This window comes from Cynocephalus volans, chromosome 12 (assembly GCF_027409185.1).
Source record: "Cynocephalus volans isolate mCynVol1 chromosome 12, mCynVol1.pri, whole genome shotgun sequence".
Lineage (NCBI taxonomy): Eukaryota > Metazoa > Chordata > Mammalia > Dermoptera > Cynocephalidae > Cynocephalus > Cynocephalus volans.
The window spans coordinates 16,827,077-16,841,725 of NC_084471.1; the positions used below are offsets into that span (position 1 = coordinate 16,827,077).

The 14,649-nt window shown below is 49.0% G+C and overlaps 1 protein-coding gene across 1 annotated transcript in view; it reads left to right on the forward strand.

The window, feature by feature from the left end:
- SYN3 (synapsin III) overlaps positions 1–14,649 on the forward strand; it is a 451,793-nt gene that overhangs the window by 430,091 nt on the left and 7,053 nt on the right. The window contains exons 10-12 of the mRNA XM_063074911.1: positions 4,187–4,289; positions 12,557–12,691; positions 13,551–13,638. Of these exons, the coding sequence (XP_062930981.1) occupies positions 4,187–4,289; positions 12,557–12,691; positions 13,551–13,638 (326 nt within the window). The remainder of the gene's footprint in view (positions 1–4,186; positions 4,290–12,556; positions 12,692–13,550; positions 13,639–14,649) is intronic.

Genomic DNA, 14,649 nt, shown 5'->3' on the forward strand with positions numbered 1-14,649 from the left:
AGATACAGAGAGGTAGGGAGAGGCACCTGCCGTGGGAGCTGGGGGACGGAGACAGCAAGGAGCCCCACAAAGAATGCCACCTCGCCCTCTGTCCAGTGCCTTGCCACCCACAGAGCACTCTTATAGGCATGATCTCCTTTACTGCCCACAACAACCCACAGGGAAGGTATTAAAATAACCCCATTTTACAGATGGGAGAAGAAAGTTAAGAGAGGGGAAGGGATTTGTCTGGTTTCACAGAGCTGATTAATGACAGAGCAGAGTGTAGCACCCTGATGTCTTGACTCCGTCTCCCAGCCCTGCCCAGCTGCTCTGGGAAGCATGGAGGGAGCCCTTCCCAGCCCCTCCTGTACTGACAGCAGCAGCAAGGAAGCGTCCTTGCACCAGGGTATTGGAGAACCTACCCCTCTCTCAGACTTACTTCTGTCTCAGTATGAATAGGGAGGGATTAATTTCCCATGAATCATGAGTGTTTCAAGGGTACACTCTGGCTGAGGGCCCCTCAAGTCTTTCTCCCTTTAAACACCACTGTGTGCCTTCCTCACTTGAAGAAGGGCCGGGCCACCTGCCCTCAGGACCGGCCACACATGCACATTCTTTCCTGCATGCCCAGTGACCTCTGCTTGCAAGCATGCCACAGTAGTGGACAGAGCATGGCTTTGGGGTCGGAAAGCTCTGTTCAGCAAACATTTATTGAGTACCAACTGTATCCCATGCTGTGCTGAGCACTGAAGGATGAAAAGATTTAATCCTTCCCCCTAAGAACTCTGTATCAGTTGCAAGTGTGAGAACACAAATAAAATTGGTTTATGCAGAAAGGGGGATTTACTGGCTTGTGTCACTGAAACTCCAGAGGTACAGCATCAGCTAAGGCTTTAGGACTCCTCTCTACCCACCTCAGGTCAGCTGTTCTATGCTGGCTTCATACTGCCAGGCTTCCTCACATGGTGGCCCATGGTGGCTCCAGGCTTACATCCTCACTGTATCAGGTCCAGCAGAAAGAAAATATCTCTCTTCTACCATCTGAACCAAAGCCTGGAATTGAGCCCTAGTTACTGATTGGCCCTGGTGTAGGTCACATGAACCAATCACTATGAACCAATCACTATCCAATGCTGTGATTGGGTAGGCCCATGACAGATGTCCAACCCCAGATATTGGAGTGGGACCACCCCTCCAGAGCAGCAATGACCAAGCAAGACTCAGGAAGGGACATAACGCTAAGGAATATCAGGAAGTCTTTAGTAGGAGGAGAAATAAATGCTGTGCAGACTGAAACAACAGACTCCACGCCCAGCTCCCCAGCTAACGAGGGAGACAGACAATTACAGCGTAGTGTGGTAATGTCAGGGGAGTGAGCCCCAGGCACTTGCTGTGGGGGCACAGAGAGGGGTACCCAATGCAGACTAGGGAGGGGAGAGGTCAGGGAAGGCTTCCTGAAGGAAGTGGTGCCAGAATCACATCTTAAAGAATGAGTGGGAGTTGGAAGGAGCTGGCATTTATCTCTGTCAACTGTTTGGCACCAATTGGGAGCCAGTTATTGAGTTAGACCCTGGGGAAATGGTGGCAAACAAGATGGACATAGTCCCTGCCCTCATGGACCTTCCCATTCTGGGGCTCTAAGCTGAGGAAGCAGCATGAACAAAAATGAGGGGCCCCAACCTTTCCTAGCTGTGTGACCTGGGATAAATTAACCAACACTTCTGAACTTCTTCAACTGTAAATGAAGGCAATATTGCCCACGTCAGAGTGCCATTGTTAGGACCGAATGAGAGAGGGATGTGCAGTACCTAAAGTAGCACCAGCCATGGCAGGGGAGAGCACCCTCCCTTCCCATCCACCCCACGTGGCAGCTGCTGCCTTCAATCTGGGAATCCACCTGTGCTAACTAGTCTCATGGAGGTCATACTCATCACCTGGCCCAACTGAATCATGTGTTCTGAGGCAGTCACATCCCTCCCCCAGTGGGTGTTCATGGGACAATCGTGGCCCTCTACTCCATGGCCTTTCCAGAATGTGAGCCTAGCCTTCCCCAGTGCCTCCCAAGCTGTTCACAGATACCCACAGCAGGCCACCATCTGCCTGGCTCTGCTGAGTCCCAGGCCACATGGGCCATCCCTGCAGGAACCAACCATGGGAGTGGATCTGCTCAGGCCTGAAATTCACTTTCCCTTGTGCAGTCATGGGCAGTACTCCAGGGTCCAGGAAAAGCTCCCCAATCCCATTCCCACAGGGGAAAACTCCTGGGCACCCATAAAAAGGCTCTGACCCCTCCCTCCACCTGGCTCACCTACTTGCCAGGTAGCCTGACTCCTGGACAAAACCCAAGACGTATAGCTTGGTCGGTGCTAGTCCCACCTGGCTGGAGGTGAGTGGGGACCCCATGTTCTCCAGCCTCTCCCACACTGCTCTATCCTTGAAGTCCCTTCCTTAGCCTTGGGCAGCCTGTGCCCCATGGGGTGTAGCCAATAGGTGATCCAGAAGTCATCATTTGAAAACAGCCTCTGGGAACCAGTTGCCTCCAGGCCTAGCTCCAGACTTCTACCTTCTGTCGAGAAGAAACCTGATTTATGGAGGTATCCCAAGGTGCAGCTCTCCTTAGCCTGTGGTGCCCCATGAGTCAGCCACTGCTACCTAATACAGGGACCCTGACTAGAGAGCCCAGAGGACTCCTGAGCTCCAAGGACCAAACGTCATCCCCAAGGGGTGATGTTTTTATTTGTGTGTTTGTTTATTTAACTCTCCTGGTGGTTCCAATGCACAACCAAAATCACATCGAGGCCTTCCCATTTCACAGATAAGGAAACTGAGGCTGCAAGAGGGAGAGACTCTTCCCAAATTATTGAGGAATTAATAGGAAGAATCTGTCCCTGGTCTCCCATGCTAAGTGATAATGGACAGGTCATGAGGAGCTCAGATTGAGGGGAAGGATGGCTGGCTGCTTCGGAATCTGGAATTAGACAGGATCTGGGTTTGGAAGCCACACAGTCACTTATTAATCTCTTCGAGCCTCAATTTCTTCATCAGTAAAATGGGTTAAAATCTTCCTGATAGAGTTGTGGTGGGATTAGAGAAAATGAGAAGTCAATCCTCCAGGCACAGAATGCCTGGCACATAGTAGGAGCTCAATGGCTGAGTTTCCATCCTTCCTTTTGTTTCTGTGATCTCACATGCTCCTTGCTACAGCTGAATGAGAGAACAGGACTAGGAGCCAGGACACATAGGTAATCCTGGCTCTACTCCTATCTCGTTGTATGACCTGGGCAAGCCACCCTCCCTCTCTGGGCCTCAGAGGGCATTGGTGGATAAGATGACAGAGGGGGTTCTGAGAGCACTTCAGTCATGATCTCTCGTCATTCCAGGCCTTATGGCTCAGAGACACAAATAGATCTGAGAGCAGTGCCCCATGTGACCCTGGAGAGTGGGGAGAGAAGCAAGAACGTTGACACAAAGTCCCCTGTGACTCCCAAATTCAGCCCACAAGGGGAGCCAAGTGCAAGCCGGGAAGATTTCTCCAGATACAACTACCTCCTTTGTTGCAGGGTCAAAGTCCAGTGCTGAGATCTGTCCCCAGCAAAGCAAACTGGCCTTGCAGCCATCAAGTGGCTGGAAAAGGAACAAAAGCAGCAGGTCCAGAGGGCTAGGCCCCTGGGCCTGGCGGGAGCAGCCTGCCAGGCTCCCCTGCCCGCATGCCCCAGCCCGCCCCAGGCTCGGGGAGAATGCACCCTTTGTCCCCATGGGCTCTTGTCCTGCTGAGGCTCTGGGCCTGGGAGGGCGGCCTAGGAGGGATTTCTGGAATCCTTCAAGAAGCTTTCCCAAGGGAAAAGGACCCCAGGGGAGGGCTCTGGATGGGGACAGGGCAAGGTCCCCACTGCTGTGGAGCCAGCAAGGTCCTAGGTGTGGGGCAGGGGTGGGGGGGGTCTCTGAGATCTCTCCCAACTCTCATCCCTTCTCCCCATTGCCCTTTCTCTCTCTCTTCCTTCCTAGTTCTCTCATGTTCTCTCTCTGTCTCTCCCTCACTGTCTCTCTGTATCTCTGACTCTCTGTCCATCTCTGTCTGGGAGCCACATGTGTCACATCTCTTATGCCTGTTTGTCCTTCTGCCTCAGTCTCTCTCTCCCTCATCCCCCTCTCCCTGCTCCTTCTCCCCCCACCACACTCACTATCTGTCTGTCCATCCCCACAGGTACAGGCTGTGGGTGGACAGCTGCTCGGAAATGTTTGGCGGCCTGGACATCTGTGCTGTCAAGGCTGTCCACAGCAAGGACGGCAGAGACTACATCATTGAGGTGAGGGATGAAGCAGCAGGTCCTCTCTGCCCAGGCAGCCCCGGCAGGTGTGCTAGAGGGAGGGAGGCCAAGCATGCTGTCCAGCATGGGTCCTGCTCCTGGCCCGGGCACATGCAGTCAGGCCTCAGTGAATGGCTCTTGGAGGCTTCCCCCCACTGCCCTCGTGTACCTCCTCACCCTGCCCAGGGGCTCTGAGCACCCAGGGGCTCTGAGCTCAGGATGTGAGGCTTTACAACATGCCCCAAGATGTGGGCCAGAGGGTAAGGGAAGAGTATCAGGCCGGAAGTCAGCAAGATTCTGTCCTCTTGGACCTCTTCCATCTCCTCAGTGTCCAAGTGTGTAATATGGCTGTACTTCCATTGTCACCCTGCAGAGATTCCATCACTTGTTCATTCAACAAACTTGGACACATGGGTGGGGCTCTGGAGATAGAGCCTGGAACACAGTAGATGTGGGGTTTGCAAGCTGGCAGAGATGAAGGCTGATAAACATGGAATGGCAGGATGCCAAAGGTTCGAAAGGGGGACAGCTGTTCGGAGGTGTTAGTGAAGGGAAAGATGCAGGGAAATATAATTGTAGGAGAGAGGCTCACACAGGCTGTGGGTCCCAGACCCTCCTGCAGCCCACACTTCTCCCAATTCCGCTCTCTCCTCCATGACTCGCTTTGTCTCTCGTGCTCCCACAACCTCCTCTCCCCCAGCGTCTTCTCCATGATTTCCCCTATCCCACAATCCCCCTCCTTCCTCCATGATCCCATGTCTCTCATCCTCCACAAGCCTCCTATATTAGTCTGTTTCTGTGGCTTATAAGAAAATACTTGGAACTGGGTGATTTGTAAGAAAACAAAATTTGTTGCTTACAGTTTCTGAGGCTGGGAAGTCCACAGTCCAGGGAACACATCTGGTGGTGGTGACAGTGACCCAGGGGTCTCACATGGCAGAAATGGTGGAGAAGAGAGAGAGACTCTCATGTGCTCTCATTTTAAAGTCCCCAGAACCACTCCTCTGACTGCCATTATTAATCCATTCACTACAGCATGATCCCACAATCTAATCACTTCTTCAGGGCTCCACCTTTCAATCATCACAATAGGACTTCCCACTCTCTCAACACTGTCACAGTGGGGGCCAAGTTTCCAATACCTGGAACTTTGGGGGACACAATTTAAGTGTCAATGAGTTTGGTGGGGGACATTCAATCCACAGCATTCCACCCCTGGCCCCCAAAAACTTATGTCCTTTTCACATACAAATATATTCATTCCATCCCCAAAGTCTTGACTTGTTTCAACTCAAAAGGTCCGATGTCCAAAGTCCCATCTGTGAAATCAAAACAAATTACATAATGCCAAGAAACAGTGGAGGGGCAAGCATAGGGTACAATTTCCCAATCAAAAAGGGAGAAATAGGCCAAAAGAAAGGGGTAACAGGTCTTAAATAAGTCCAAAACCCAGCAGAGCAAGCATTAAATCTTAAAGGTGGCAAATCATGTACCTTGACTTCATGTTCAATGTCCTCTGTGCACTGGTGCAGGGGTTGGGTACTCAAGTCCTGGGGCATCTCTGATCCTATGGCTTTCCTAGTCTGAGGCCATGCTTCAGCTCTCCCAGGCTGGTATTGCATGCTGGTAGCTCTATAGATCTGGGGTCTTCATGGCGGTCCTGTTCCCATGGCTCCACTAGGCATGGCCTTGGTGGGATTTTTCTGCTGCAACTCTGACCCCACATTTCCTCTTGGTATTGTTCTAGCAAAGGCTCTATGCGATGACTCCGCCCCTGTGACAGATCTATTCCTGAGCCCCCAGGCTTTTCCATACATCCTTTGAAATCAGGGTGGAGGCTCCCAAGCCTCCACAGCTCTGGCATTCTGTGAGCCTGCAAACTTAACACCACATGGACACTGCCAAGGCTTCCAGCTTGTATTTCCCAAAGCTGTGGATCCAGCCACACCTGGGGCCAATTTAGCCACAGCTGGAGCAGCCAATGCAGCTGCTGGAATGTTGTTGCTGGAAGCAGCACCCCAAGGTGGCCCTGGGCAGCAAGCCGGTGGAAGGTGCCTCAGGCCTCATCCCTTAGAACATTCTGTCTCCCTAGGCCTCTGGGCCTGTAATGGAAGGGCTGGCCTCAGAGGCTTGTGCAATGCCTTCAGGGTCTTTCCCCCTTCTCTTGATAGCCCCTTTCCTTTGTACTAATCTTAGCACCATTGGATTTTTCTCCTGAAAATGCTCTCTGCTTCTCTGCCACATGGCCAGGCTGCATATTTTTCAAGTCATTTTTTTTAGAAATCAAATTGTTTCTTTTTCCTAAATTAAAATAACTAACCTAAGACACTCATTTAAAAATCATGATTTAAAAGAAAAGCAGTTCTTCATCATTGTGAATTAAGTCTATAAAATTTATATTATAGTATAGAATACACTTAAGTAGAACATTAGAAGTGTCACATCAGGTTTCAAAATGAGAAAAGATGAATATTTTGAAGTGGCATATTTCTTCTTCTGTTACCTACAAATATTACAGGTTTTGCATGAAAATATAATCAGCAATAAATGGCTTCCATGTTAATGATGTGCTTTATCTGGTCATAAAAGCAATTAAGAATCTTAGTTTTTCATCAACATTGCAATTTAAGTTGCATAACATTTAAATTATTTCTTATTCTATCACATGAGTATCTCCTTTACATAATTTGTGATTTTCATAACAAAATGAGCTTTCTAAGAATTTTAATAATGTTATCATTACTATAGATATTCTAAAATACTCCAAAACGATTAATCATCAAATTTTCCAAATCTTTACATTCTGCTTCCCTTTTAATTATAAATTCTGGCTTTATGTCATGCTTTTGCTGCCATAACTCAGCACAAGCTGTTGCAAGTAGGCATGCAGCTTCCTGAATGTTTTGCTGCTTAGAAATTTCTTCCAACAAATACCCTGTGTCAAAGCCTTGAAGTACCACATTCCATAAAGCTTTTGGGCATGAACAGAATGCAGCTAAGTTCCTTGCCAGTTCATAGCAAAGGTGATCTTTGCCTAGTTTCCAGTAAGTCCTCTCTCATCTACATCTGAGATCTTCTCAGAATGGCCTTTACTGTCCATATTTCTATCAGCATTCTGGTCACCACCATTTAACCACTCTCTAAGAAGTTTCAAACTTTCCCTGGTTTTCTTGTGTTTTAAACTCCCACTAGTTAGGCTTTCTCTAGCCTGTTTCTCCAAATTCCTCCAGCCTTTGTCCATTACCCAGTTCCAAAGCCACTTCCTCATTTTCAGGTATCAGTTATAAGCAACACCCCAGTTCTCTGGTACCAATATTAGTCTGTTTCAGTTGCTTATAACAAAATACCTGAAACTGTGTAATTTGGAAGAAAACAAAACGTATGCTTACAGTTTCTGAGACTGGGAAGCCCAAAGTCCAGGGTACACATCTGGTGGTGGTGACAGTGACCCAGAGGTCTCACATGGCAGAAATAGTGGAGCAGAGAAAGAGATTCTCACGTGCTCTCCTTTTAAAGCCCCCAGAACCAGGCTCCTGACCACCATTATTAATCCACTGTAGGTGTGGTCCTACAGTCTAACCACCTCTTCAAGGCCCCCCTTTCAATCATCACTATAGGATTCCCCACTCTCTCAACAGTGTCACAGTGGGGGCTGTAGTGGATTTGGTGTCCCTCCAAACTCACTGAAGCTTGAATTGTGTCCCCAAGTTTTGTGCATTAGAAACTTGGCCTCCACTGTGACTGTTGGGAGGTTAGGAAATACTATTACGGTAATTGAAAGGTGGGGCCTTGAAGAGGTGATTAGATTATAGGACCATGCTATAGTGAATGGATTAACAATGGTGGTTAGGGGCATGGTTCTGAGGGCTTTAAAAGAAGAGCACCTGAGGGGTTAGTCTCTCTCTCTGCTCCACCATTTTTTGCCATGCAAGATCCCTGGGTCACTGTCACCACCACCAAGGTCTTCACCAGCTGTGTTTCCTGGACTGTGGACTTCCCAGCTTCTGAAACTATAAGCAATAAGTTTCATTCCCTTACAAATTACCCAGTTCCAGGTATTTTGTTATAAACAACAGAAATGCACTAATACAGGGGCCAAGTTTCCAATACCTGGAACTTTGGGGGACACCATTGAAGCTTCAGTGAATTTGCGGGAACATTCAATCCACAGCACCTCCTCTGCATGCTTCGCTCTGTCCAGGAATCAATCCGCCTCTCTCTTCCATGACTCCCCCGGTCTCTCAGGCTCCCACAACCCTCCTGAGCCCTCCTCAATTCCCCTTGCCTGTTTCTCACTGTAACACCTCATGGCTCTCCTCTGCTTTCCCCTAAAAACACCCCTCTGGCCTCCAAGTTCTCCCTCCTCTCCCCAACTTCACATCTCCATGCTCACACCCCAGTGCCCCTTCGGCTCTCTTTTTCCATGGCCTTCTCCTCAAACCACGGTGGAGGGGTGGTGCTGACACAAGGCCAAGACACGTGACGGATGGCCCTGCCACTGCCCCTCCTCGGGGTGTGGGCAGCTAATGGGAAGCACATGGCTGGGGTGACCACAGGAGCCAACCAGGCTTCCAGTCCCTCGTGTCTGGCCCACTCCCCAGGGACCCACAGTGCTGCGGGACTAGGTGACTCAATGGGTGGAAGCCCAGCCGTGGCAGGAGGCATTCCTTACCCATGCCCAGGGAGTGCCTGCCTTGGAGGGGGTAGTGGAGTCCACAATGGATACAGTCTCTCTACCCTCCCCAGAAAGGCCAGGAAGCTCCACGAGATGAGTTGCATTTAGTATTTGCAGATCCAGTCCTGATCTGGAACACAGCTCTCCTCTCAAGTCCAGGAATCGCTTTCCCTCTGGCCGCCACCGTACCTGAAACCCCCAAGGAGCCCCTTCTCAAAGAAAACACTGAAGGAGCTGGGAACAGAAATGCTGACCTGCACAATCACTGCCTAGAGGAGGCAGTACCCACCTTCCTGGGGATGCCCTGGAAGCTTCTGATCAGGGGTGAGGAAAGGGCCTTCCTGCCTGGGGCACTGCAGCTCCTGAGACCCCACCTGGCCCTCCTGCCCTGTTTCCCCTCACAAGGACCACCAGATAGGAATACAACTTTGGCACACACGCACTCATTCATTTATTCACTATTGAGCTACTACTCTGAGCGCCAGACCCCAAGCCAGGTGGACATGATAGGGCAGTGAACATGCTAGCAGGGACCCTGCCTCCTGGAGCTTCTTTTCCAGAGAGGTGGCCAGCAATCCACAGATGAGGGACTCCTGGACTCCCCACCCCATGAGGTGCCCCTGTCCCCTGCACTAACATTATCTCTGCCCCCATGAGCTCCTGCCTCTGGGCTTCCTCAATTTTTACTCTTAGGAAGAAAAAATCTGTGCCCATGGGCCTGGGCTTCCAGCCTCCACACATTCAGAGGGTCAGGGGTGAAAGACCTTTCACATTTAAAAAATAATAATAAGGGAAAGTTGTGGGCTGGGACTTCAAAAAACAAGAAAATAACTTCTCAAAAATGTTGCAGAAAAAAAAAAAGATGGCTTTTCAGATTTTTTTTTTTTCTCTCACAAACATTATAGAGTTGTTTCTCTTGCTTTTTAGTTTGGGGTGGGGTTGGAGGAGATGAGGAACTTGTTACCAGGAATGTAAAAGGTATTTTTCTTCCCCAGTAAGGGAAAAAAAGGCAGAAGAGATCTCCAAAAATACTGGTTTGTTCAGCCACCCCTGTGGTAAGAATAGAAAATTTGTGTAAAATGTTTGGTGAAGATCCTTGCAGTGAAATACTCAGGGGAAAAACCCTTGAACTTGTCTTCTCTGACCTGTCCAGGGAATGACATTGCTCACTGGAAAAATGTTTCTCTGGGGAGACCAGAGTGTCCACTTCCTTTGGCTGTGTCTGCCACGGGGATCCCAAAATTCTCTGACCTCAGGTTCCTTGTGGTGGCTGTTTTCCACTGCAGGGAATGTAGGAAACAAACTGGAGCATAAAGAGGTGAGCAGGGTCAGGGGGAGAGAGGACAGGCCAGGTGTAGGAAGCCTGTGTACATGTGGGACAGACTCCATAGTTATAACTCGACTCAGACAATGTTGACTGAGGGACTGGGATCCTGGGATGTCCCAGACCCAAGCACAACCCACAAGGAGCTCAATCTGAGGCCCTGCTAGGATCAATATTCACATCCTCCAGTTTGCTTCTTAGCTTCCCAACCACAGTGCGTGCTTTTGACTCACAAGCCCCTGAAAGTCCCAGCTGGAAGGGTCTTAGCAGCTGCCAAACCCCTCAGTTTACAGTTGAGAAAAAATATAGGCCCATGTAGGAAAAGTGACTTGCCCAAGATCACAAAGCAAGTCCACAGCAGAACCTTGGCCTGGAACTCAGGTTTCCCCTTCCCAGTTCTTACAAGATAGAGCTGTTCCAGTGCTTGAGGGGAATTGGCCTGATGAAACGGAGAGACCAAGGACTACTAGCAATGTGTCCTTGAGCTTGCCACTTCTTTGACCTTCAGTTTCCTCATCATTATGATGAGGATAATAATAGTACTTGCCTCAAAGTGTTATTTTGAGATTTATGCGAGATCATTCACCCCTGGTGTTTAGAACAGTACATAGCACATAGTAAATGCTCAATAAAATATAGCACTTATTAGTATTCTTATCATTAGGAGCAGGGCCCATTGCAAGGACCTCTCATTCCTCCACTCAACAGGTGTTTATTGAAGGCATACCTGTTTAACAGGACACAGGACCTATCCCTGACCTTGAAGTCACAGTCCGCTTATAGAGACACAGTAAACAGGAGGTGACAGCACTGTGGGATAAGTCCTCCAATGGCAAAACCACAGTGAGGACAGTGGGCGTACAGATGCAAGGTGGCTCATCAGAGCTTGAGCAATCAGAGAAGGCTTCCTGGAGGAAGGGGCTAGCTAGGTGTTCCCTGAAGGAATTAGCTGGGTAGAGAGTGGGGCAGAGGAAATGACCTGCATAAGGACCTGGAGAAGAGAGAGAAACTGGTGAGTCCAGAGCTTGGGAAAAGAGGAGAAAAGACAGTGAGTTTGGTGGGGGGGAGGGGAACAGTGAACACAGGTGGCTGGATTCCTACAGTAGAGGGTAAACAACCCAGCTATTTTGTCTGCCAAGGCCTGACACCATTTCAAGACCTTCTATCACTGCCCGTGCATGGGGAATCACCTGGATCGTTGGCCTCTGTGACCTTGTGTCCCTTCCCATCTCTGGGCCACAGTTTCTTCATCTGAAAAAGCAGAATGGGCAAATATGATCCCTCATACCTCCTCTCCATATAAGCACTTTGCTTCCTTTGAGAACAGCCTGGCTCCCTGTGGAATAAGTTTCACTCCAGACCTGTGTCCGGCCAGGGCCCTGGAGAACAGGCCCTTCCTCTTCCCTCTTCCTTCTGCACCCAGGGTCAACTCCAGCCTGAGTCAATTTTTTGTCATGGTGGAGCCCCCACCTTCACTGGTTCTGGCTTTGTGGAAAGCCTTGACCTTTGGCCAAAGGAGAGGAGGCCAGCCCCAACCCTGGGAGGGGGCCCGGGTGGGAAAGGAGGGGGTGGAGACCAGCTAGCTCCCCAAAGAAAAATGCAGAAAAGGTCAGCAAAGGCTCCCGGCCCTCAGTCACATTGCTGCAGCCCAACAAATGTAAGCTGAATTGAACTGAATCCAGGAGTTGGTTTAGACTGAACTGAAGGCAAATGGATGTCTCAGCAGGGCCCAGTCCCAGTTGGAGGCAATGGGCTGGGATGTTGCATGGACGACATCGCCATCTAGTGGTCACTCCTGTCCTGAGCCAGCGCTCCTGGGATGTGTTCCCCAACTGCCAAGCTATCCTGACATGGGGGACCCCCCAGCCCTCCTTTTTTTTTTTTTTTTCCAGTTCAATATAATTCTACTCAACATAAATTTGTTCATTGCAGGTACTGTGCAAGATGCTACAGATAAGAAAGTGTCTACATTCATTTCCTAGGGCTTCTGTAACAAAGTACCACAAACTGGGTGGCTTAAAAAACTGGAGTATATTCTCTCACAGTTCTAGAGACTAGAAGTCCAAACTCAGCCTCTCGTTGTCAGGTCTACACTCCATGAAACCTGTACGGATGAACCCTTCCTTGTGTCTTCCTAGCTTCTGGTGGTTTGTCCAATTTGGGGCATTCCTTAGCTTGCAGCATCAACACTTCAGTCTCTGCTTTCCAGAGAATGCCACCCTGCCTTCATGTGACATTGTCACATCAGCCCTCCTTTCTTCCCCACAGGTAATGGACAGCTCCATGCCCCTGATTGGAGAACACGTGGAAGAGGACAAACAGCTGATAGCCGACCTTGTTGTGTCCAAAATGAGCCAACTCCCAATGCCAGGGGGCAAAGTGCCCTCGCCCCTGAGACCTTGGGTAAGACCCTGGGAAGCAAAGGAGACTTTATAGCCATGAGAAATGCCAGGCTGGCTGGAAATGGCGAGTCCCCGGGTTCAAAGGAGATACTCCCAGGAAGGACCCACCTTGGAGAGAAAGGAATGTGGTGTGGACAGAGGTGGGGCATGGGGCAGCTTCTATAGCCTGCTGCTGCTGAGCGATTTTAGGAGACTCCAGGGCGCTTCCTCCCTCCACCATCCTGGGGTGAAAATTCTTGTTTCAACTGGCCTTTGGGTATCTGTAGGCAGAGATTAGTGACAGTTGTCCCCTCTATGCCCTCCATTCCTGGGTCTGAGCAGGGTGTGTGTGTGCGCGCGCGTGCGGGAGCACATGTACATACACGCTTTTGTGTGCTCCCAGGGCACCAGTCAATAGGGACTATTGTGTCTTCCGTTTCCCCATCCCCCAAGCTTGTCAAGCTCCCACATAGCTCCTGCCTCCCACAGTCCCCACCATGGATTACCAGATCATTCTCCAAAGAATGTGCTAGCTCAAAACCTCCCCCTCTCCCCTCACCAACCTGCTTTCCCTGCAAAAACTAATCTATGATAATAGACATCAGAATAATGGTTATCCTTGAGGGGGTTGCTGGCTGGGAGGAAGCACAGGACAGCCTTCTCCACGGGAGAAGTTCTATGACTTGATCTGGACAGTGGTTACACCAATGCATACATGTGTAAAAATTCAGTATGCCATGCACTTAATTAAGAATTGTGCACTTTACTCCATGTGAGTCTTACCTCAATAATAAAAGATCTTTGTAAATCCTGCCCTCCCACCCAGGATGTAAGTGGCTGTGGTGATATCAACAGGCTTCTTTTCTCTTCCCCTGCTCTAGGCTCCGCAGACTAAATCAGCAAAATCCCCAGGGCAATCACAGCTGGGGCCTCAGCTAGGACAGCCCCAGCCACGCCCACCTCCACAAGGTATGACCCAGTTGAGCCACCAAACATCTCAGGGAGGATGTTGAAATGCACTGAGGGACCCACGTGTGATTTCCAGAAGGCACTCTAGATAAATCCATCTCAATACTTTATCCACAGAATATGCTCACTCACTCACTCCATATACAGAATGAATGAGACTTTGAGGTTTGCTATCCCCTTAAAGTCAGGAAAGGAGGGAGGGAAATAGAAAGTAAATTTCCTGAGTACCTAATATGTGCTAGGCACTGTGCTAGGGAATTTGCCTGTTATCTCATTTTTATCTTCCCCACTGCTCTACAGTGAAAACATCGCTACAGTTGTCCCTCGGTATCCACGGGGAGTTGGTTCCACGACCCCCTAGGCTACAAAAACTGCAGATGCTCAAGTCCTTGATATAAAATGGCACAGTATTTGTATATAACCTATGCACATCCTCCCATATACTTTAAATCCTCTCTAGATTACTTATAATACCTAATGCATTGTAAATGCTATGTAATTATGCTGTACTTTTTTGAATTTGTATTATTTTTTATTGTTGTATTATCTTTTATTTTTTGAATAGTTTTAATCCATGCTTGGTTGAATCCTCAGATGTGGCACCACAGATACAGAGGGACAACTGTATTTCCTTTTTACAGAGGTGTGAGTTGAGGCTTTAACCCAAGGAGGCACAAGAAAATGGCAGGTTTATAAGTCTATCTTTTAAGATCTAGAAAGTGTTTATTCCTAGCATCTAGTGGTACTTGATTATAGATCTGTGGGTCAACTAGCTAGAGTGAAAAAGAAAGAAAAATGGAACATTATATATAACCTTGTCAACTGAAATTCTTCCTCAAAAATATTCTAGCATTTCTATATCAATGCCACCATTTATTAGAGAATGGATAAACTACTGACAACAAGATGAAAAGAAATCATGGCAATAGCTAAGTAACTTTCTCAAGGAATGTCAGCTGCTGGGGTACTCTCGAATGCAGGCCAGGAGAAAACCTGCCCCGCATCCTCTCT